Source organism: Lepisma saccharinum, chromosome 1 (genome assembly GCF_977018435.1).
Source record: "Lepisma saccharinum chromosome 1, izLepSacc3.1, whole genome shotgun sequence".
Taxonomy (NCBI): domain Eukaryota; kingdom Metazoa; phylum Arthropoda; class Insecta; order Zygentoma; family Lepismatidae; genus Lepisma; species Lepisma saccharinum.
Window position 1 is genome coordinate 38,801,967 of NC_139229.1, and position 25,422 is coordinate 38,827,388.

Below are 25,422 nucleotides of genomic sequence, written 5' to 3' on the forward strand. Positions count from 1 at the left end.
ACACACTCTTTTGGAAAACGAAGACTGGCAAACAGAGGAGAAAGGTTGCAATCAAAACGTGGTTGGAAAGAAATCGAGGACGTTGTTGGAATTTAGAAAAAAGAAACACTATTGTTGGAAGCGAGCAAACTCGGACTGGAACTCCATTTGTAGTATCGTTTTGATTTTTTCACTTATCTTTCTCGTGTTTTGCAATGCACTTTCAGAAAAAAGTCAGATCTGGTATGGAAACAAAGAAATGGAAAAAAGAGAGAAAGAAACAGAGAGAGGGGAAAGAGAAATAAAGATGAGGCACAGAGATATAGAAGTAGAAAAGTAAGAAGAGAGAGAAATAAATAAATAGAGAAGCTAGAAATAAATAAATAAATAAATAGAGAAGCTAGAAAGAAAGAAAGGAAGGAAGAAATAGAGAAGCTAGAAAGATAGAAAGAAATAGACAAGCTAGATAGGAAGAATGAAAGAAATAGGGAAGCGAGAAAGAAAGACATATAGAAGAAAGACAGTCATATAGAGAGAGGGAATGAAGAGGAATAGCAGAAGATCAATGGAAAGGAAGAATAAAAAGAAACAGAGAGAAAATGGGAGAGTACTTCACTAAACTTAGAAAACAAGAACAAAAGAAACAGACAGAAGGGTTTCAAATAAATGGGAAAAGGGAGGAGAAGGAGGCAATTTTCCCTTATCCAGAAGGGGATATGCTATGCTCACAGTCATGATATCAGAGCGGCGTGGCTATTTATTGTGTATTTACGGTTGTCTAGCTGTGAGGATGATTTGAATTGAGAAGTTCATTTTTCTGTATTCCTTTACACCAGAATCCCAACATAGTATTCTGTTTGTCAACAGTGAAAACTTAAGAAAGGGAGAAGCGAAGAAAGCACCCCCTGTGGCGGAGTGGTTAGCACATCGTGCTGCGACGCCAGGGGTCCTGAGTTCGAATCCCGACCTGGGCATGGATGCTTGTGAGTGTCCATTCATCAATTTCATCATGTCATCACTCAACCCCATCTTCGCAAATTAACCAAAAGTGGCACAAAAGCGAAGTAAAATAAAGCAATTCAATCAACAGTAATGTAAAAGAGAGATTCACATTTGTAATATACCTCTTATTTTTACATGTGTAGTGTGCATTTACTGTAAAAGATAGTCCGATTACTAAGTTTATATGGTCCGTTGGGGACTATTTTCAACTTTCTGTACATGTACCTCCAGAAAGGGAACAGAGAAAGCTCCCATGGTGAAAATTACATATGAGATACAGGTGCTTCCATACAGGTAACTTCCAATGAAAAAATATCGCATAAATTATAAAATATATGGATAATTACAAGTAGGACTGTAATCCAAGTTTGGTAGACCGATGGAAATCGGACCACTTTGTCAAAACAATTGTCTATCTCGGTGAAATCTTGTACAATCTATATAGTTAATACAAAAAGCAGACTTCGATGCATCTAAACAACATGCAACACACAACTTCAATTAATTTCTAACCCATTTATGTTGAACAAAAGTCTATTGTGCGTCGGTGATACGGGGTAAGCCGGATCAGTGTGGGAGTAAATGAGTTACACAGCTATTTTATTGTTTGCACATACATATTCCACACACAAACTGTTTGTGTCCAAAGGCATTAACCCAAGGTTCGTGACACCACAATCTACATTCCTGACATTGAATCCAGTCACCTGTCTTCTGACTCGTCACTGTATGACATAACGTTTTAGAGGGTTTTTTTCCTTCTCCTGTTCGGTCTGTTCCCTTTCTACTTCACTAAAATCTGATCTCGTATCTGTTTATACCCTGTTTTCTCCATTTTTTAAAACGTAGAATAAAATTACTGGGAAAGATACATCTTTACACATTTTGCAATTCACAAATTATTTATTTCGCACTTTTCAACACAACGAATTTGTCATGTTGGCAAAATTGCAGGTAAGGGACAAAGTCCCAACATTAACTAGAACAGCAAGGAATTTAATTTCCTACAAAAGATCCCAGGTATTAATAAAATATTTTCATCTAAAGCAATAATCCCCCAGTCTACCCTATCCCATGTTTGGGAGGTCCGCAGGGGTTCGGATCCCACTTTTAACTGTAGGTCCAGTTCCGATTAACCCTTTCGGGTGCAGCTTAGTCGCACAAGTTCAAATTCAAGTCATTTTTTTTCATGGGTGAAGCAGCACAGTTTCAGAAAAATAATGTTTACCCAGGGTGGTATTTGTACGGAGGTGGGGGGAATTCCCCCCTACCCTCTGGATACTTGTGTCCCCCTCTCTGCTTGAGAAATTTTATCCCTGGGGGGAATAATATTTGGGGGGGAAACATGAAATTATTGGCAATTTAGTTACTTTTCCCACTTCGCAATTCAATTGCAACACTTTTCTGCCAAACAACTGGAAGCTCCATTTGACGAAGCTTCAATCGCTGCTATATTTCTGGAAATGTTAAACAAGTGGCCAGGGTCGAAGACCACATCCCTCTCTTCAATTTTCTTTGTTCACGGAATTTGGCAGGAAAATGCATGTGTAAGTTACAAATGAGTTGTTACGTGACTCGAACTTGTCACCACAAAAAGTCTGTATTTGTACGAGTGGAACAATAGTACATGAAGATAGCCTACACGTAATTTTTTGACGCGAACGCGATAATCTCTTGTGAAGTCATTTTTAAAGAACAGTGTTTTTTTTTAGAAGAATGAGCTAGGTTTCTTTGTGAAGCTAGAAAGTTAGTAAAAAAGTTAACAGTATGAGTTCCAGGCTCTGCAACAGAGTTGATCAAATGATCGATTTTGAAAATTTGCAAGTGCATCTATAAGAAGTCAGTAGTTGTAAAGTGGTGAGTTTCTTTTGATTGTTCGTTGCCTATGAAAAATTTATTAAGCGGACAATTACACGGCCATGGGATCTTTATCAACACAGGGGCGAGTTGTGAGGTGATATCCTTTGTTGGAAATAATTTTTTTTGGTTTCACCATGCATTGTCAAGTTGGTAGTTTTGTAATTTTGCATCAAGCTAAACACATTTATAAAACATCATGACTAAAAATACAGATGATTGAATTCGTTCTCTTGATCAGTTCCGTAACAACAATTGATCATGAAATTTCGTACACAATAATGGACGTTAGTTATATAATAGTGGTAATCGTTATTGTCTTGTATTCAAGGAGTTCCGGACTAATTAGGCGTAACTTGGCACTTGGCAGGGGCACTTGCCCACCTAACAAATTTTCGGAATTAAGAAGCTAATGTAACTTGTGTTAACCTTCTGGGACCTGATAAGCAAGTTAATGCGTAATTTTTATGTTTTCGCAAATGAAAAAGTAATTTAGCAAAGTAGTCTTGGTTGCTATTTTTATGGGGTAGAGCACATTGCGCTATTATGCCAGGGGTCCTGTGTTCGAATCCTGGCCTGGGCAGGGATGTTTGCGAGTGTCCATTCATCAATTTCATCACATCATCACTCATTCCCAACTTCGCAAATTAGCCAAAAGTGGCACAAAAAGCGAAGTAAAATAAAGCAAATCAATCAATCAATGAATTTATGGGTAGAAAACTTTTTGATTCTCCCATTCTTCCTCCCACACAAAAAGTTATACCCAAGTTCGATTCAGATACCCAATAGTTAGGTCCCACACTAGATTTCAGGGGGTGGGTGTCAAAACATCACTTTCAAAACTGTTAGCTCAGTTCCGATTAGCTGTGCTGATCATAACGTGGAATTAGCCTTCTCTTTCTGTCAAGATACAAATGTAAATTGGCAATATTTCAGCAATTATTAAAAATATGTTTTGTCCAAATCCATTTTTTTAAAAAAAAAAAAAAAGTTGAGTGATATAAAACGAAGTGAGGAGTGACCCCATTTACCATTAAAAATTGTCGAGATACCCCTCCTGCAACTCCCCTATGTCTATCCATATATATATATAATATATATATATACACACACACACAATTATTATCTCAAGCTGTCTCTTAGTCAGTAGAACTTCCCCCCTCTTGAAATTTCTGAAATACCACACTGTGTTTACCCTTTCCTGAAAAAATGGAGAGGACAACCTTGCCCATGCTTGTGGAGAAAGCAATATAATGTAAAGGTAAACTCGTTTTTTTAAAATGACTTTCTACATTTTCCATTTCAGCTGAAGAAGAAAACAAAAGAGAAGCAAGATGGAAGCGCTAGTTCGTCGTTCTCCCACCAGGTGCTCTGCTGGCAAGGTGGCCGCCGGCCCGGAACAAGACGACCCGCCCAAAGTGACTAACGTGGGAGCATATATAGGCTTCCAGGTCAAGATGCACAGCGGAGAGACAAGCAGAATGAATTTCACTGCGTCAGCTGTTGGCCACTTCACCTCCGGCCATCTTGGTCAGACAAATAACACCACGGGCTTGAGCGAAAGCACTTGTATCTCCGTTTCTCACGAGCAATGAAAGTTGCCCTGTCATGTCGAAAGTGCTTCACGATTTTCTTTTTATCTTGGCCCGACGTGCAGATAAGAGGCAAACAGTAAGCTCAACATTGTTAGAAAGCAAATCAGGTTTTACATTCTTGTTCTCCGCCACTGCAGCTAACAATGCCGGATAGAAATCGAGCTTAAGTGTGCAAAACATCATTTGTCAATTACTATCATGGTGCAATGTGTCGGAAATTCACACGGTACTTTCGAAAACTAGGTGTTGAATTATTTACGAATCAAGCATTTGGAAAATCATGAACAAATCCAAGGGTGGGCTCATGAGGGTTGTAACCTGTTACCCCCAGAAGCATAGCCACAAATTCTTCTTCAGGTGAAACCCAACCTTCGATGAAATGTATGTTTTCTTATTTTAAGTCGCTCTTCTGCCACTTTGTGCTAATCGCGACGACCAGGACGAGTGGTGATTACATGACATTGATGAAGGAACATCCCCAGGAATGGACTCGAACCCGGGAACTTCGGTGGCGAGATCGAAAGTCGACCACTTACGCGCTCGGACACTGAACCAACTGCCTTTCCTTCGACAATTATTTTTAAAATTATAGGTAAAATGTGTATGCGATAATTGATAGGGGGGAAATACTGTGGTTCTAAAGCTACAAGTCAATGTGAATATTGATAGTGACTTTATATTTACACAACACTCAGTGACGTGCCCAAGGGAGGGGTTGGTGGGGGTCATAACCCCTCCTTTGACCCAGTATTCTAAAAGAAAGAACGTCAAAGGCAGGAAAACATGGCAAAATAAGGACTGAATACTAAAAAAAAAAAGTATACATACTTCCCCTTTCAAACATCCTGGGCACCCCACTGAAAACACTACTTCTCAACTAACCATTAATACAATTAGATTTCTTTTCAATTGGCATTGTTTTTGCTCATTCAAAACTATGTTCCATGTAATAGCATGGTCTTCGGCTTCCTTACAAATAGCTTTACAAGTCCTCGTGATTCGAATCAGGAACCCCTATTTTCCAAGATACTATTATAGAGGTATAATAGATGATCTTGCTGGAAGCTATAACTTGAAATACAAATATATCCATGGAATTTTGTACTTTTTACTTGATTTAGTGTTTTATTAGTTTTTATACTGTGCTCAGAACTTAAAATTATTATTATTATTTAGATTCTACTACTATTAAAATTTTACTATCCGTTTGCTGCTGAAAGATGAACCCCTTCCATTATTTCTCTATATAGGGCCATGCCAAAAGATGCAAGTCAATTATATGGAGAGTATCTTAATGATTACATAACAACTGCAATTTTTCTTCTGACCGTACAAAGATGAACAGACATTCCAACGGCCCACGTGGATTAATTTGAACTTTGAAGAAAGCACCGGGTGATACAAAATAATCTTCCACTTACCCGTCGAACGCGAGGACCTCTGTGCCGAGGAAGGCCGTCCTGAAGACGCTTCGCCTGAAGACCAAGTTGACCCTCTCCCTGTACTCGCGGGCTCTCCTCCTGAACGTTTCTGTGGCGGGGTCTGCCAGCTCGGGGGTGAACGAATCCCCCTCCTGGACCCTGAACATCGCCCGGAAGATCTTCTCCATCGGGGTCTCCAGGATGAAGAAATTGTCTGCAAAGGCAAAGAAAAATATCATTAGAATTAGAATATCTACACAGAAGACTTGAATTGAATTTTTGTTTAAGTCCATTTTAAGCACAGGTACAAGACCTGCAGTTTAAAGTGGGATCCGAACCACCATGTGACTCCACACGGTATCGAACCCGGGATCCCTTAATTCCAAGGCGATGACATTATCACACTACACTGTAGAAAGTTTACTCGAGCATAAATGACCTTGACTCTTTTTGAAGTATTACTGGCTATAACATAGTAACACTAATTACTCCCAGGACGGCGTAGCAACCGGGGTGCAATCACAGCGCAGAACGGTTATTTTGACAAAATATTGCTTCTCTACTGGCTGCTTTGGGGGTATTTTTAATGCCGTCCCTTCTTGCCCAAGCACTAGGCCTAATTGGTTGTTTGACCGCGAGTTACTTCGTAGGGAAACGCGGCAACAGAGGGTCACTGCCATAATAGCGGTTCCCGCGCCGGATATAAAAGCGGCGCATAAATAATGCAATTTTTGTAATTAATTAGCTTTTAAAAATATATTTATGTTTTACCAACTGCAATTTATAATCATTGGCTATCTTTATGCGTGATAAAATACTCATTTAAAAAAAACAAAAAAAACAGCTGTGTCCCATTTTTGTAAATGAACGGGGAAACTTAGATTTTAACGGTGGAATATTAATTTTACGTTATATTCTAATACTGAAGACAGCAGAAAAAGTTACAAATAAAAATTGGACAACTTTTTTGTTTTATAAATATTGTTCTACACGCACAAAAATGTACATTTAAATAAAAAAAAACTTGTCCTTTCCTTTTCTAATTGTTATTTCTTTTTATTTTTTTTTGTTTTAATTTTTCAACTACTCACAGTTATTTTTTAAACATTTGATTTAACATGGTATTTCATAAATTTATATACAATATCTTCTAATATAATTTGGTAAGTATATGTACTATTTTCGCGGTTGGATTCCTCGAAAGTGTTGACAGGACGTATGGTGAATAATATCCTGCATAATTTAGCTTCCTCACGCGTAGTTAGTTACATGGAGACGACATTCAAAGATTGTATGATCAACTGGTCCTTCAGTTGCACCACATTGATAGTATGGAGATGTTACTATCTTCCTATTGTGTAAGTCTTTTGACGCAAGGGTGTAATTTGGCCTACATCTACGAAGGGTAAACCTTTATTTCAAATCTAGAAATATAGACAATGCAGTCTTAACATGAATCTGTTGAATTCTGTTAATGATGTTCCGCTCTTTATATTCTCCACGGTTCTTGTACTGCCATTCCAACAATGAAGTACACAGAGATTGACATGAAGCAATCAATGAAATGAAGCAATTGTTTGGAAAGTCCAAGCAGTAAGAATATACGCTGAGGAGAAATGGTGTTGGAACTTACAGATAATTTAATCAATTATGAAAAATGATAGGCCATGAAACAATATGAAGTGACAAAATAAATTCAGTGGCGTAACTAACAACTTCGGCCTCCTAAAGAGAACCTTAAGGCATGAGGGAGCCTTACTCTTCAATCATGTTCAATTTGTCCTTCATCTTTCCAAATCATGATTCCTTTAGCATAGCTGATAAAATTAAACACACAAATTGCTTAGAAGAAAACAATTAGAGCTCACTCCATCTTTCATTTTGATGGAAATTATGCTGGAAAAATTTGGTGAAATCTTTTTTTTCGATTGTCTATAATTTTTTCTGGTGTCGGGTGGCGTATAGACACCTGTCTCCCCCTCCCAAAAATTCCACCTTTATGAAAATTTACAAGTTAGAGTTTCTCTCTGTAACCCGAAGTTCATGTTCTGACACCCCCCAGAAAAAGTTAGACCTCAAATTATCCTGCGCTTTACCTAACATTGAAAACAGGCAACACTGAGTGACATGACATTACGCTTGGCCACGCTGTTTCCAAAAAGTGATGGAGAATTTGAAAGGGCGAGAGCCAGCGTCCAAAATACCACAACGAGGCACATAATATGCAAAATCCTTCTCCGCCTTTCTACAGTGCATTAGAGAGAGAGACTGGCATTTTTTTTTTACCTCGATAATCGAGCGAGTTCGTGAAAGGTCCGAACTCGAATCGAGAAAGCGGTCTCCTACAAGATGGCCCCCTCCCCCTCGAAGTGTGGCATTAGAATTATGAGATCCTCCCTCCAGATCTGGGTCACGGGCCACAAAAAAAAAGATAATGGCGAGAGGATATCGAGAGAAAGCGATATCGGAGCGATTTTGCAAAATGAGAGAAAGGTAGTGATTGGAAAATTTGCAGACAAAAGACGTTGTTATGCCCCGTGCGGAGTAATGAACCTTTCATCGAAAGAAGGAAGACTTCAGAGTGGGCTGATTGATCCCAATCATTCCTTCAGAAAATGAACGATTTCCCCAACAGTGCTAAGTAGAAAGATGAAACTTTGAACGCAGAAACGGTTTTAAAATATCACAAAACTACGTCATACAAGTACAAACTATTTTGGGTAGCTTTTCAGTAATGATATGTTGATCTGATGCAGGCCCGTAGCCAGGCAGGGGCCAGGGAGGGTCTGAGCCCCCTCTTGGCTCTGCAGTCAGCCTCCTTGAAAACTATTTTGTTTAATCGACAGCAGATATTTTGCTCACAACTTGGTGTAGGATAAATTCACAGAACATGAACAGCAGCTATTGTATTCGCTCATCTGGTTTTTGAGCAGAAGTCTAAGAAGATTACCTAGACTAGAAAGTTCTATCATAAGGGATCTTCTTTATCTGTAACTTCGCAGACCTTGTTGCAGCCTTCCGTTTAGACATAAATTTATGACGTTTACGTCACCATCCACGTTCCTTCCACATTTGCGTCAAAGGTCAATAGCTCCCAAGTTTTGGGAACGAAGGGGAGTTTTACTGCTTCGGTCGGGGGTGGAATGTACGGCAGGCTCTAAAAAATGGCCTCCCCGATGGCGCAGTGGTAGCGACGTCGCATTGTAATCAAGGGATCCCGGATTCGATACCCGGTGGAGGCACATAGTGGTTCGGATCCCACTTTAAACTGAAGGTCCAGTCCCGATTAGCCTTACTGTGCATAAAGTAGACTCAAAACACCAGCTCAATCAATGAAAAACTATGAATATTACTCATTTTTCTTGTGGGATATAAATATCTGTATCATAATAAGTAGTATGGAGTGTATAATATGGGATAATGTAAGTAAGGCAGTCAATTAACACTTCAAGACATGTTTTAGAAGATATAGAAAACAACCTGTTGTATTTGTATGATATTTCTAAATTTCATATTAATTTAATGACCCCCAAACACACACACATATAATTTACATTTATTTGATACTGTTAAACTTTTGAAAAATGAACTTGGTTTAACAAAGCCCCAATAATATCCCCATGAGATCAATTTTAGCTACGAGCCTCAGCTGATGAAGGGGATTCGAACCCGGGACATCTGGTGTCGTAGCGCGCGGTGATAATCACTCCGCCACGAAAGTCGGCACAACTATCTTGGTGTCCAACGTATTTGAACAGTGAGATCTCACTACATCTACAATTACATTTTAATAACGCTCTGCAGAAGAGAGGATGGAAGTTAGTACGAGGGCTAGTCAAAAAAGAGTGAGAATTTTTTTTTTTATCACACAGTGAACATGCAGCGGTGAAACAAATCTCATGGAATCGGCAGATAAAATTGCAAGCGCAGACTGGCAGTGACACGTTGGGCCAAGTGTATACAACTCGATGGGGACTACTTCGAAAAAGACCACATCAATCTGGACCCTGCCTAATGTTATTTCGTAAGTAAAAAAAAATCGTTCTCATTATTTTTTGACTAGCCCTCGTATATCGCCGTATACCATCTACTACAATCGTGGCTGTTGAACTTGTGATTGATTGATTGGTTTGAAAATTGTGAGCGCGTCAGCACTTAACACTATTTTGCACCCGTTACATTATACAGGGCCCAGCCCCTTACCATAAATAATAACGAGTCTTACCTGGGTTAAAAAGGTGAGGCTCTAAAGAGGCACTCAGAACATATAACGAGCCTCCCAGATGGCGCAGTGGTAGCGTCGTCGCCTTGTAATCAATGGGTCCCGGGTTCGGTACCCGGTGGAGGCACATAGTGGTTCGGATCCCACTTTAAAACTGTAGGTCCAGTCTTGACTACCCTTACTGCGCATAAAGTCGACTTTAAACACCAACTCAATCAATCAATCAAAACACAGGATAACACACACACACAGTCCTACAGAGGATTATACTGGCCGTAGTCCAGACGCCAGAGCCTCGTTTGCCTGCAAAAACCAATTACCAGGGTGTACTACGTGGAAGTGAGGTTGACATTTGGCTGCCTTACCAGAAGGTCACCCCTTACACACCCTATAGTGAACTTGTGGAGTGGGACCTTATCATATGAACCACCCACCTATGGGTAAGCAAATGCAAGTCACATGCTTTTGTTCACCCTCTTTGTGGTTCTTACCACGGACGAAGAATAGTTCTGGTCTGCCATACCAATTGGGTCATCGTATTACCCTAACCGTTACAGCACGGAGTTCGGTTTGAGGTTTGTTTCACGCGGAGCGAGCAAATTTACTTAAATTAACATTCATTGGAGCACCAACATCTTCAGTTTTGTGGTAACCACGAAACAGCTGGCAATTCCAACGCCTGGGCGATCTTCAATAACCCCGCAGGAATTGAAAACTCACGTAAAAAACATCCAGGAAGGTAAACGCAGTGAGTTCATTACACCCACGAACTGATCTTGCATCGCATTTCACCTGCGAGTCCGGAAGATGGCGTCATTTTTGTACTACAGCGCCTACGCAAGCAGATGTGTTACGTCATCATCGAATGTCGGTCACTGGGGATTGACCTCTGAAGTATGCACGCTGCAGGAGGCGTTCTGTCGCCTCGCAAACGGTAACGGAGGATGAACCGTTAGGGACTGAAGAGATGAAAGAAGCTCTAATCTTGCACACACTCCCTCAACACAGATCCTGCACTGATCCTGTAGGAGCGTGTCCAGACATTTCTAAAGGTAGTGGGAAGTCACTTCTAATTTAGTTGTCACTTAGTACCACATTTTCATGTAAAGGACGAATCACACGGAACTGGATTTTCAGTAGGAATGCTCTAGTTGGCGCTGAACTGGCTACCTGGCTGGCATAGGCGTACGCAGACCCTCTGATTATGGGGCAAAAGCCTTGAAGAAAGTTCAATCGGAGAAAGAAAAACGTCATTTCATCTTACTGTTTTATTGTATTGATAGGTATGGGACAGGGGCGTATATAGTGTGTGTCCGGAACCATCGAAAATCACTATATAAGAAGAATTCAAACTTCCGCGACACCAATGTTCTTTGCCCCCTCTTTTGTGGTTCATAGACTATTTTACAAATCATGGTTTCGTACAGCAGATTCAAAACAACTACACATAATTTATTAATTCCCAACAGTGACGGCGATTGGGAGGGGGGAGGCGTGAAGGAGGTAGTTGCCCCCATACTTTTGCCACTTTTGAAACGTAGACTCCCCACATTTTTGTACCTGATCATCACTATTGATTTTCAATGTATGTACAATTTATTCTGCAAACACACAGAGGTAACACAATTAACGAATAAAGTGTGTGGGAGTGTTAATGACAAGAAATTTGCTAGACAACGAAGTTGAAATCTTCAATTTCATCGGAAATAATGCACCTTCCTCCCTCTCCGTATTTGCTTGGAACTTTCATCGGTTTGAAAACACTTAATTTTTAAGAGCATAATATTGTCTAATAACGGTAATAAGAGTACTGAGGGGGAGGGGGGCAAGTGCTCCCTCTTGTCCACCCGTGGGGGCTGGAAATGATAGCTGTCCGGCTAGCTGCTATACTGGTTTTGGCGACTAGACCGTGTGCTAATTGCAACTGGATTCTATACTGGATGCTGTAGTAGCAGCCAATCAGAGCGAAAGTTTTCTCGTGTGAAGGTAATCTGTGAGTTTGGCGAGGAAAAGGGTTTTGGTCTGTGCTTTCTGAATGTTTTTGTTTTTTTGTTCGCCGTTCGATGAAAAAAAAGTAAAATAAATTAGGTGCATTTGTGTTCATTAATGTTTAGGAATTCAGGGGTGCCCATCCCTCCCAAGGCCAATGGCGCATCGCCCCAAAATCATGACATGCGTCCCCCCCAAATCATATAATTCCCGCCCTCAAACCATATCGTAATCTACATAAAGTATTTAATTACGACAGCGTGTCTACCGAAAGCAACTTTTTCTTAGCTTTACTGAACACTATACTTGATCTGCCCCTCCTCCCTAAACAGGGAGCCCAACACTCAAGACCATCCCTAAAATCGTTGATCATAATCGAGAATATCGCTTGTCTTGTAATGCAGCTATAGTATAAAAGCTTCACATTCACCTCATTAAAGCACCAAACACGCATCCTAAGAACACATCATTGCGAGCGAAGCGAGAAAGAAAATTTTTACATCCATTTCTTTGCAGGCTTTTTCAATTTAATAGGATGTCAATACTTTCTTAGTCTTTTCCAGCTTCTCCTTTGACACGTTCGGGGTCGAAAAGAGTTTCGTATCTCAATCCCATTATAATATTACCACAACTTAAAAGGTATTATGATCTTCTATTACAAAGAAATTTTTCGTTAGTCCTACAAGAATTTTTTTCAAGTATTGTTCCTAAAATACTTTGCTACGCATCGGCTAACACACTCGTGCACACATGTCAGAGGTGATTTTGTAAATGCCATTGAAACGAATATGTAGTCATTCGAATGTATTGGAAATGAAAACACACATAAATGTGAGACATTCCATTCCAGGATGAAACCTTTAACACATATAACAAGATAGAAATGTTATACAAAAATTATACAATTGTTCTACAGTTACAGTTCTACAAATTAAAATAAAACATTATAATATATGCAGTGTTAAATAATTACAAGGGAAGTTATCTAAGTATCCCTCTCCGATTCTCATGAAATTTGACAGGTGTATAGACAGTCCGTATGCCCCTTGATTCTTCCTATGCCATATTTACGTGGTTTCAGGGTCAGATCCCCACTTCAATTTCTCCTCATCTTGACATTTGAGTGGGGGGGGGGAAATGAAAACACACATAAATGTGAGAAATTCCATTCCAGGATGAAACCTTTAACACATATAACAAGATAGAAATGTTATACAAAAATTATACAATTGTTCTACAGTTACAGTTCTACAATTTAAAATAAAGTTCTGGATCTGGATCTGACCATCCCTACTATACACCTGCCACGTTTCATGGAAATCGGAGGGGAACACAGGGGTCAGATCCCCACTTCAATTTGTCCTCATCTTGACATTTGAGAGGTGGTTGCCCCCTAGAACAAATTTTTTGCCGAAACAAAAAAACACGTATTTCTTCATTTGGGCCCTGCAAGTTTCATGGAAATCGGAGGGGGAGACTTAGACCTCCCTTGTAAGTGTATTAATTAATTACAAATCGCGCACGCGCGCACACACTACATATATATATGTGTGTATGTATATTATATATATCGGGTGGGCTGAAAAGTTCGTAGGCTGACTCATAGATGGCGTTACTAGAATTAAATCCATGTGATTTTTACTTAGTACTAACCTTCAAAAGATACGTGTATAAATTTCACAGCTGCCGGATAATTAGTTCGTGAGATATAGCATTGTGAGTGAAGCAGCTTTTGTTATTGTGAAAAAATGGATAAAAAAGAATTTCGTGTGTTAATAAAGCATTGCTTTTTGGCGAAAAAAAATACTGTTGAAGCCAAGGCTTGGCTTGATAAACATTATTCGGACTCTGCACCAGGAAAATCAACCATTCAGAAGTGGTTTGCTAAATTTAAACGAGGCGAAATGAGCATCGAAGACGATGCACGCAGTGGACGCCCCAAAGAGGCTGTTACCGACGAAAACATCAAAAAAGTCCACAAAATAATTTTAAATGATCGTAAAGTGAAGTTGATCGAGATAGCTGAGACTTTAAAAATATCAAAGGAACGTGTTGACATATTGTGCATGAATATTTGAACATGCGAAAGCTGTGTGCAAAATGGGTGCCGCGCGTGCTCACAATCGATCAAAAGCAACAACGTTTTGATGATTCGGAGCAATGTTTAGCGATATTCAACCGTAATAAACACGAATTTTTCCGTCGATATATTACAATGGATGAAACATGGCTCCATAACTACACTCCAGAGTCCAATCGACAGTCAGCCGAGTGGACTGCACGTGATGAACCGAATCCAAAGCGTGGAAAGACGCAACAGTCGGCTGGCAAGGTTATGGCATCAGTATTCTGGGATGCGCATGGTATTATATTCATCGATTACCTTAAAAAGGGCCAGACCATCAACAGCGATTATTACATAGCGTTGTTGGAGCGTTTAAAGGATCAAATCACGAAAAAACGGCCCCATTTGAAGAAGAAAAAAGTGCTGTTTCATCAAGACAATGCACCGTGTCACAAATCAATGAAAACGATGGCAAAATTATATGAATTAGACTACGAATTGCTTCCCCATCCACCATATTCTCCAGATCTGGCCCCCAGTGACTTTTTCATGTTTGCAGACCTTAAAAGAATGCTCGCTGGAAAGAAATTTAGCACTGATTAAAAGGTAATCGCCTAAACTGAGGCCTATTTTGAGGCTAAAGAGAAATCGTACTATAAAAATGGCATCGAAAAATTGTATGACCGCTATAATCGTTGTATCGCCCTCGAAGGCAACTATATTGAATAATAAAATCGAATTTTGTCAAAAAAATATTTTTTACTATGTTAGCCTACGAACTTTTCAGCCCAACTTATATGTATATTAGCAAGTAACAATATGTTATAAGCACATTGTTACTTTCCAAAGAAGCGCATGTGGGATGGCAAAACGGATCCGTATCCGAAAATTCCGGATCCGGATCCAAAAGCACCGGATCCGGATCCGAAAGTACCGGATCCGGATCCGAAAGTACCGGATCCGGATCCGAAAGTTTTGGATCCGGATCCGAAAGTTCTGGATCCGGATCCGAAAGTACTGGATCCGGATCCGAAAGTTCTGGATCCGGATCCGAAAGTACTGGATCCGGATCCGAAAATTCTGGATCCGGATCCGAAAGTTCTGGATCCGGATCCGAAAGTACTGGATCCGGATCCGAAAAATTTTAGGATCCGGAACCAACCGGATCCGGATTTCGGATCCGCTAGGATTCAGACATTATTTAGAGAAGTTTTGTGCGTGCTGACCAATTGGAATTATAATGAATAGTGCTGAAATAGGGACAGTAGCTAAGAGTCTGACTCGAACCCATGTCGTTCCGCAGTCGGAGCCTTAGACCGCACGGAGGAGGACAATTGTGATAGTGGTGATACAAAATAGTAATACAAATGGTTCATTTTATTAGTTTATAATAGTTATTTTATAATAATAATCATTAGTATGAAAATAATTATTATTTTTATTACTATCCATTTTTGTCTTTGGCCTGACCCCTACAAAAATGTCTGGCGACTCCAGGTACCTGACCCTCCCCCCCCCCCCCATATACACACACACAAACTTTTGTGGTTGCGCCTCTCTTCCAAACCAATCTTTATCTCTTCGTACATCTTGAAATCTTGTCCAGAAACATAACATGTTTCGAATAACCTAAAATTAATATTTATGAATTTATGACGAGACATAAGACATAAGAAAGTCTTCAAACAGGAGAGTTGGTTGACCTGAACTCCTTGGTCTATTGGTTAGCGTAACGCGCTGCGAAGCCAGAATGAAAGCAAAGGAAAACAAAAACCCAAAATACAAACACAGTGCTTGGACACGAGAAAAGTACTTACATCCGAAGTAGATTCCCGCAGCAGCTCCTAGAACGAGGAACAGGAAGGCAGCGCCAATGCAGCAGCACCACCTGTACTGGCAGCCATGTTTCCTTGTGAACCTAATGTCGCTGTCGGTTGACGAAGGGGTTTCCGACCGAGCCAGCCTCCCAGTGCTCATTGTTCCCACCGACACCTGAAAACCAGGAAAGAAACAAGTCATTCAATGCCTAGACACAAACAGTTGAATGTGTAACATCGTAGTAACTACAGTGTAACACAATACCTAGCCTAATTCGAATATTGCTCGGAAGGCAATGGTGTAATAAGACACTAAGGATGGTGTTACACAACACCAATTTTGCATTAACCCATTGTTCTATTACACTCATGTCATAATCACCAAAATATGCAAAATGAAAATGCTCTAATTAAGAAATCTCAAACAGACATTATAGACTTATCAAAAGCTCTCGACTCAGTGAGTGAACCATAAATTAGTATTACATAAACTGGATATTCTTGCAATATCACCCAAAGGAGTTAAAAAATAAGTGTATTTGTACATAGGAACGGAAAATCCTAAGGAAAATATATGGACCAGTGAATGACAGGGGACTCGGGCGTATAAGAACAAAGAACTCCAGGACCTATATCAGCAGCCAGATATTGTGAATGAAATCAAGAGGATGAGACTAAGATGGTTAGGACATGTGGAAAGCATGGAGGTAAGGAGGTGTGTGTGAAAATTAATGTATGGAAGACCAGAGGAAATAAGAAGGACAGGAAGGCAAAGGAAGAGGTGGCTGGAGGAGGGTGAGGAAGATCTAAGGAAGCTGAGTGTGAAAGGATGGAGGAAGAAAGCAATGGATACATAGACCAGTCTGGCAGTCCATTGTGGAGGAGGGGCTGTAGAGCCACCGGATAAGGTACAGTAAGTAAGTATTTGTACATAAAATACTCTCATCTAAGATTGATAGTGACAATTTCTTGAGTTCTATTGCTTAGAAAATTTCCTAAATATAGGACTAGACGCAATTCTATTACTTCAATAAAGAGTAACAATGGTGGTGAACTGATAAAAACTCTTATAGATAATTTAAACGATAATGTGTCGACCGTGGCCTAATTGTAGAAATATTGGATTTGATGATGTGGCCATTGTTCTCAGCATTAAGTAACAATAAACAATTATGATATGCCGTAACGTAGAACCTTAAATTAATTAGCTTTTTTGATAACACGAATTTCTGTACCTAGTTATTATATAAATAACCTATGGAAAAATATGCGAAGTCATGAAAACCTAGTCCTTCCAATTCGTTATCACAGGCAGATCCGAACCTGTGAGGTGACACTGTAGTTGAACAAAGACGAAATAACGGGACATGCGGCCGACTTATTCCCGTGTGCACTTTTTGTCTGATTTACAAATTGCAATCACGCACTCAGGCATTGCGGTTTCTCAACGCTTTCTTAGCTTTTTGTGGTTTTCGATGCACTGTAGATATAATTAGCGATGACAGTAAAACTTCATACATGTATTCACAAACACTATTTTATCCCAGAAATGAGGGGAAAGTCAATGCTTATTTTTTAAAATTTAAAATCGTAAATGAATACATGGTTGTCGTTATTATGTCGCATATTTTATTTCTGGAAACCTGTGTTTAAGAATTATCATAAAAATGCCAAAATTCCCATGAATGATAAGGTAATCGGGATTCAAATTACCACTATGGCACTGTGTAGCTGTTGTTGCTGCCACTATGTTCCCTGGAATCGTCCTTATACGACGTGATGCGTTGTAAAATAAATAAATAAATAAATAATGGCTTTGTTCAAAATACAGAAAACTGAATTTTCGGAATGTTTTCGTGTGTTGCGAATCCAATGTTTCACCTACGTCAAAACCTGTTGCATTGTGGCTTCGAGCAGCCATGATTGTGCCAGTTCTTGTATGCATACGGTATTCAAGCAGGCGGGCGGCAGAGACTACTAATACAGACATTCGTGATTTAAAATTACTTATTCCCTAACAAACGACAAATAAAATTGGCCGCAAACATGGCAGCTGTGCACATCCTGACTTAATGTGAAACCCACTTATACAAAAGCTGAAAGTATAATTCGTACACCAGAGTGGATGCGGGACCTGGGGCATACACTATACGCGGGGCCTGAAACCAAAATTTTTCAGAGATCTGAAAAAAGTAGAGATTTTGTTCGTTAGTCAGAAGTACAATTAATGTATATATTTCTTACTATTACCTAAGACCAATAAGCAGAACAGAACATGTTGAAGGTTAAAATCAAGATTTATGGAAGTGTTTTTTTTTTCCAATGCGCCACTGGTGCGACGTTCTTTATATTTAACTGCATAACGAGTGTGTGAAATATCAAACTATTACCTCACGTATCAAAATGACAATCTTAATCATATCCAATAACATTCTCTATCATGATTGTCTTTTTGTTTACTTTTCTTTGAATGTTGGTGTTATAGTGTATTTACATCATTTCATATGAAATTATATATTCACTTTCTGATTTCATCTAAAATGAAACAAATAGTGCATACGAACTATTTATGATTGAAATATTGGAACACCATTTTTATGTAGTTCTTTGTTTAGAATATGATTTCAGTAATTTAGGATATTTTAAAGTATATGAAAACAATCTGTGAATATTAGTTGCTTAATTTGAAATAGCAGCTTCCTACAATAATAAACCATGCACAATTATTTTTATGTGGCTTGAGCTGGCTCCCATGAAGCTCGCGGCCTCGGGCGAGTGATCGAGTTGCCCCTCTATCTTGCACAGTTCTTAAAAAAGTTGAGTCACAATAAGTACATATGGATTTACATTGTAAACTAAACACACGTCCATGAAAATAGGCGGCTGGGGAGATTTGAGCTGGTGCCACATATGGCAAAAGCAAGGCGAGAGCGGGACAAAAGTCGCTGGTTCCCGCGAACTGTGTGGCAACGTCAACCGGGCTGCGTTGCTTAGTTCCAGCGTCAGACCGATATCTCTCCGGGGCACTTTTGTGTCATCCCTGACCTATCGAGCATATACTGTCAGTTTGTATCACATGAATTGATTGATTGATTTGCTTTATTTTACGCCACTTTTGGCTAATTTGCGAAGATGGGAATGAGTGATGATATGATGAAATTGATGAATGGACACTCACAAACATCCATGCCGAGGCCTGGCGTTGTACCGCGATGTGCTAACTACTCTCCCACGGGGGCCGGCGTATCACATGGATTACGAAGACCAACTCTACAACGAGATCTTTATTCTCTTAAACCTCCGAACACATGGGATTGTGCTCTGACGGGGCAACAGCGCGAACTTCTGCCACCCGCCTAATTTCATGGCCGTGCGTTTAGTGTTGTTCGTACCTCGTGTTATAACTGCAATTATTCGAGATGACATGTGCATTAAACAAATTTGTGTGAACACAGAAAGCTGTACCTGGTGAAACCTAAAACATATAGTCATCGATTTTATTTACGTAAGCAGGTGAGTAGTGAGAAATTACGAGTATTGCTGCTTCTGGTGACGGATACAGTATTTCAAACCTGTAAACTATATTGTGTAAAACTGCTATAGGAAAAAAATTCGGCTTCAGAAGGATACATTTTGTGGAGTTTTACGTGTTAGAGTGTTTGAAATATTGAAATCAAAACAGATCACCTTCACTGGATTGAAACCGGAAACCGGAAGCAGTACTGGGCATGTTTAAAAAAACGGAGGTGACTACTCAGTCCAGAAGTCACGTGGGATTAACGGTAGCTCGAAGATATTTTTCTGATACGCCACTTGGCCGAGAAAAGACCAACCGTGGTGTTCCGTGGTCACGAACGAAGAAGCGCTGGAGTGGGACTTGCGGAAGTTCAATTAAAGGGAAAGGGGGGGGGGGGTTTAAGTCGTGGGTGGAAATCGGTGAAGTGAATAAAGAAAAAAAAATCTGAATCAATTGTGATATCACGATTAGTATCGCAATCACAATCTGATCATAGCTGCAGGGTGTTCCAAAGTGAATCCCCCCTTTTTTTTTAGCTCGAATCTATCTTCAACTACGTATATACATAATAAAAAAAATACATTGCAAATCCTTCTCAGAGTTATTTTTACGTTCACTTTATGCACAGAGAGGCTAATCGAGACTGGACCTACAGTTGAAAGTAGGATCCGAACCCGTTGTCTGAGCATGCTTTAGTGGTGGCCTTTCTATCTCGTCACCGATGTGTCACGCTTCGGGTCTCAGCCAAGTCATAGGCGAGTGTCCCTTCTTGAATACCATCCATTCACCGCACATTGTCATCGTTGCGATTATGCACAAGTGGAAGGAAGACGACGTTAAATAACAAAAATACAAAATTTGTTTCACGTTCGCTATAGGCTAATCGGAACTGGATCTACTGTTTAAAATGAGATCCGAACCACTATGTGCCTATACCGGGTATCGAACACCACGTGATTAAAATGCGACGACGTTACCACTACGCAACCGGGGAGACCTAACACTACCCTCACCATCCTATTATACAAACATAGCTTCCTATCTGAAATACGAGTTTCTGCGCTACATCTGACAATAATCGATTGAAACAAAGATACATTTACCTCTTGCAATCAAGGGGTCTCGGGTTCGATACCCGGTGGAAGCACATAGTGGTTCGGATCCTACTTTAAACTGTAGGTCCAGTCTCGATTAGCCTCTCTGTGCATAAAGTGGGCTTAAAAACAACACTTCATTCATTCATTCTGTTTTGAAATCTGTTTGTAACTAACCTTATGGTCACATTGGATCTTGCCGAACTTTTGCAATGCCGTGTTCTCCCGAGTTCACTGGCGTACGTAGGGGGGAGCTGATTGGGCTACATGATAATAATAATAGTAATAATAATAATAATAATAAACAATAACAACAACAACCCATTGAGGGCCCGGGCCTACCTACCGACTGTCGGCCACACTCCCACCGGTTACGAGGTGACGTGTGGTCAGCACGACGAACCCCCAGTCGTTGTTGTAGGTTGTTACACTTCCCCAAGGAGACTCGAACCTGCACACGTCCCGTAGCCGGAGCTCAAAGCATGCCTTAGACCCTACGGCCACGGTGGGGCTACACCCACTACCAAAATTGTGAGAAAATCCAAATTTCCAAATAAAAGCAGAAAAGAACTGGGCAAGTCGAAGTGGTAAATGCAATATCCCTCTTAAAATGACTCCCGATTAGCATATTTGCCCTTGAAGAACTTTTAAAGCGAAATTTAAAAAATATGAATTACAGAATTGTATAGCATATCCAGTCACTTCCCTAGAACGCAGGTATATAATATCCATCTTTACAATTCCAGTCCCTCCGAAAAAACATCCTGCTTATGCTAGTGACTGAGTTCGACTGACGGTCGGTATATTCTGAACATTGCATCAGGAAAATCGTCGTGTGCAGGTGACGTGCAGTGAAAAGGATGGGTTAACGAGATATACAGCCGAAACCGGATCAAATGTGACTATACCATTTCAGTATACAATCGAATATAATGCGCACTCCAATTATGAAAACCTTGGAAGGGGGGATGATAATGTAATGCGCACCTACAAAATAAATTGCACAACAACGGGTTTAGGTTATAAATTTAATTTTATGAAAGCATAACATAAAAAAATAAGATAAGTTTTTGAGAAAATGACTACCCAAATTTTGATTACACCACCTTCAAAATTCACCCTCTCCCCTCAATCTTTCAGGTTGTTTCAGATCTTGCTCATACAACAAATAAATATATTTCTTTTAACATGCAAAAAGTAATACGTTTCTGACAACTGGCCGCGGTGGCACAGTCGGTAACGCGTCTGACACGTTCCGGTTTTACAATTATTTAGATGCGTCGTATTATTATACTATTAATATTAACTTAATAATACTCAGCGGTGAACGATGAGACTCGGTGAAGTACACAGACTCCTCTCAGGTACAGGGGTAGTGTTAGGCAAAGACAATATTCACAGCACAGAGAAATAAAATCACCTTATTGCAGTATATATAAACTGAAAGGTTTTATTCTTTATTCATTGCAATTATAATGCAAATATACTTGAGATGAAAGCGAGGATTTCGCTTGGTCGATGAATTGACTCAATTAAAACGCATAAAACTCAATGCGTGGCTATCGGCAAGCCTATGATCACATAGACCTAGCTTGCGCCCCGAACTACCACACCAAGAGATATGCAATGATAACTGAGCCAATATTTGCTCTTTAGCCTTTTATTTCCAAATTAATCTTTAGGCTAACTTTATTATTTTACGTAGAATGGTTGCAGTATTGTGCATATCATCAATGCATGGCTATCGGCGTACCTATGTTCACATAGGCCTAGCTTGCGCCCCGAACTACCATACCAGGATGTATGCACAACACCGAGGAGTTCTTTTTAAGTTTAAAAGCTTCGACGATCCGTGGCGAAAGTGTGATGATTTCTTACGCGATATCCTCGCTTTTATACTCTTTTCGAGAACACAGATTAAAGTACAGATGAATCACTCCCTATCTACAAAAGGATACTATCAACAAAACTGACATCTATACATCTTTAGAAATGCAAATTCGTATAGTGCACTCTTGCAAACATGAAGATACATTAAACTACTTATAACAAAGCATAAAATACAATAAACATTAAACAAAAGATATACATTACAAACCAGGTGCGTTATTACATATAATAACTATAATAACAAAGAAATTACTCTTTCTTTTACAAAAATAAATACATTAGTGACATATTTTCTACTGATGACGTCACATAAAAATATGGATCATATCATCTGCCCCTTCCTTTCGAAAACTAAGTTTCAGGAAGGAAGTTATCTACCTGGAGGAAACTTAGTTTTAAAGTACAAAGTCTTTCTTTTTATCCTCCGAAAAACGCACTAGTTTTAGGTTATCCAAGTTAACCTTATCATATAATTCTTTAGTCCTTGGAATTAGCAATGTCACAACATTATTTTCCACTTTGTCCACTATATAAGGTCCTATCCACAACATAAATAACTTTTGAATGGTCCTATCTAGTGAGGAGCTTAAGGAATGGTTTTTAACCATCACGAAGTCTCCAACTGTCACTGTCTTGGCGTTTCCCTTCTGTTTTAAATCTTTCGACAGCTTCTTCTTCTCCCTGACTTGGGCTAAGAATAATTTGGACTTCCAATCCGGTTGGGCTTCTTCCCGTTCGGGCCAATTGAAATGTGTTAGGATCTCTCTGGGTATAGGATGATTGAAGAATAGTTCAGCAGGCGAATATCCAGTAGTTTCGGAAATAGAATAATTAATTAACCAAACAACTTTTGATATGTATCGCGACCAAGTCTGATGTTCTCGATAACAAAATAAACGAAGTAATCTGACTATCTCTTGATTTGCTCGTTCTACCATGTTCCCCTTTGGATTGTAAGCTGTTGTGCAAACATGATGGATACCACGGCTTTTGGTAAATTCTTTCCACTGCTTAGAGGTAAATTGAGCTCCTCTGTCGCTCAAGGTAAACGTAACGTTTGGATAGTGAGCAAAATATCCTCTCTGAAGCGTATTTATAATTTCTGTGGTGCTGGCAGTCCGTAAAGCATATGCGGAGACAAAACGTGTACCCACATCAATAAGGCTCAAGATGTACTGGTATCCATTAGAACGAGGAAGCTTCCCAATCAAGTCCAGAGAAAGCATCTCATGAGGTTGCTTGGGACTGATATGAAGGGTCTCCTTGAGTATCCCCAATTTGTCTGGTTTACTCTGGGCACAAATTTCACAATCTCGGATGTACTGTATCACGTCATCCTTCATGCCTTTCCAGAAGTATCGTACTGCAAGTCGCTTCAATGTCTTGGATACTCCAAAATGTCCAGCTTCATCATGAATTACTTTCAAGAGAGGTTGCTTCATTACCACCGGAACACACAATTTCCAAAGGGACTGATTGTCTGATCCTCTCTTAAATAAAATTCCTTCTTGAATGCGATAGGAACGATGCAATCTGAGGTTAGGTTCCTGAGAATTTAGAGATTGGAGTAAATTTTTGCAGAATTCATCTTCAGATTGTGCCTCTCTCCACTTGTCGACGTCATTTATTTCTCCTCTTTCGGCCCACAGGTAGTTTATTCTGAATGTCTGCTGGCTATTTTCAGGATGAATCTGGGGTATATCATCAGCAGGATACCGAGATAAAATATCTGCCAGATCGTTCTGGCGACCAGAGACGTATACTATTTTATACTGGTACTGTTGGAGTTTTAGAGACCAGCGAGTCAAACGACTGTTCCAGTTACGGGCGTCTTGTAACCATACCAACCCTTTATGATCACTGTAAATAGTGAAGGGTCTACCTTTCAAATAAACAGCATACTTCTCAACTCCAAAGATTATGGCCAAACATTCTAACTCATGGATGGAGTAATGGCGTTCGTTCTCCTTCAGTTTTCGGCTTGCATACTGAATGACCTTTCTCTCTTCACCATCCATTTGGAAAAGAATACTACTCAATCCTTTCCCAGAAGCATCGCATTGGATACAGAATTCCTGTTCAAAATCAGGCTGTGCTAATTCAGCATCTCTTACAAGTTCATTCTTCAGTAGCTGGAAACTTTGTTCTTCCTCGTCTCGCCAAATCCAACGTTGATTTTTACCTAACAGCTTGGTGAGCGGTTCAGATTTAGCCGCAAAATTTTCAATGAACTTCCGCCTCCAGTTGGCGAGGCCAAGAAATTTCCGAACATCCTTTCTAGTTTTAGGTTTAGGAAATAGCTTAACGGCTGAATTTTTGTCTGGTTGGATTTTGATCGCATCTCCAGAAACAACGTGACCCAAGTAGGTGATTTCCTTTTTTACAAATTCACACTTTCGCAGCTTTACAGTCATCCCCACTTCTTGGAGTCGCTGCAACACTTCGTCCAGATGTTCGAGATGCTTGGAGAGTTCTTTGTCGAAAATCAGCAAGTCATCCATATATTGAGTTAGATACTCTTCGGTTTCAGGACCAAATACAGCATGCATGGCAGCTATGAAAATTGACACAGCACTAGAGATACCAAAAGGCATTCGAGCAAACATCCATTGACGTCCTTTATAGGAGAAGGCAGTACATGGTTGGCAGTCAGCTTTTACAGGGATCTGTAAATATCCAGAAGCCAGATCCATATTTGTAAAATAACGAGCACCTTTAAATTTTTGTAAGGCATCCGAAATGGGCTCAACTGAATTTCGTGGAACACGTACAATTTTATTCAAATTTCTGAAGTCAATGCAAGGGCGTACTGTACCGTCAGGCTTGTCGACTACAATTAAAGGGTTCAAGTAAGGGGAATTACAAGGCATTATAACACCCCATTGTCTCCACTTTGCTAATTCTTCCTCCAGGAGTTTCCTTTTTGCTATGGGTATGGGATATGGAGATCGATACACTGGTTCTGTGGTGGTGA

General features: G+C 39.8%; 1 protein-coding gene across 2 annotated transcripts in view; it reads right to left on the reverse strand.

The window, feature by feature from the left end:
• Window positions 1-25,422, reverse strand: part of LOC145994745 (atrial natriuretic peptide-converting enzyme) — a 119,158-nt gene that overhangs the window by 19,038 nt on the left and 74,698 nt on the right. For both annotated transcript variants that reach the window (XM_083130967.1, XM_083130976.1), the window contains 2 exons: window positions 15,948-16,122; window positions 5,855-6,068 (listed from right to left, as the gene is read on the reverse strand). In XM_083130967.1, the coding sequence (XP_082987093.1) occupies window positions 5,855-6,068; window positions 15,948-16,122 (389 nt within the window). The remainder of the gene's footprint in view (window positions 1-5,854; window positions 6,069-15,947; window positions 16,123-25,422) is intronic.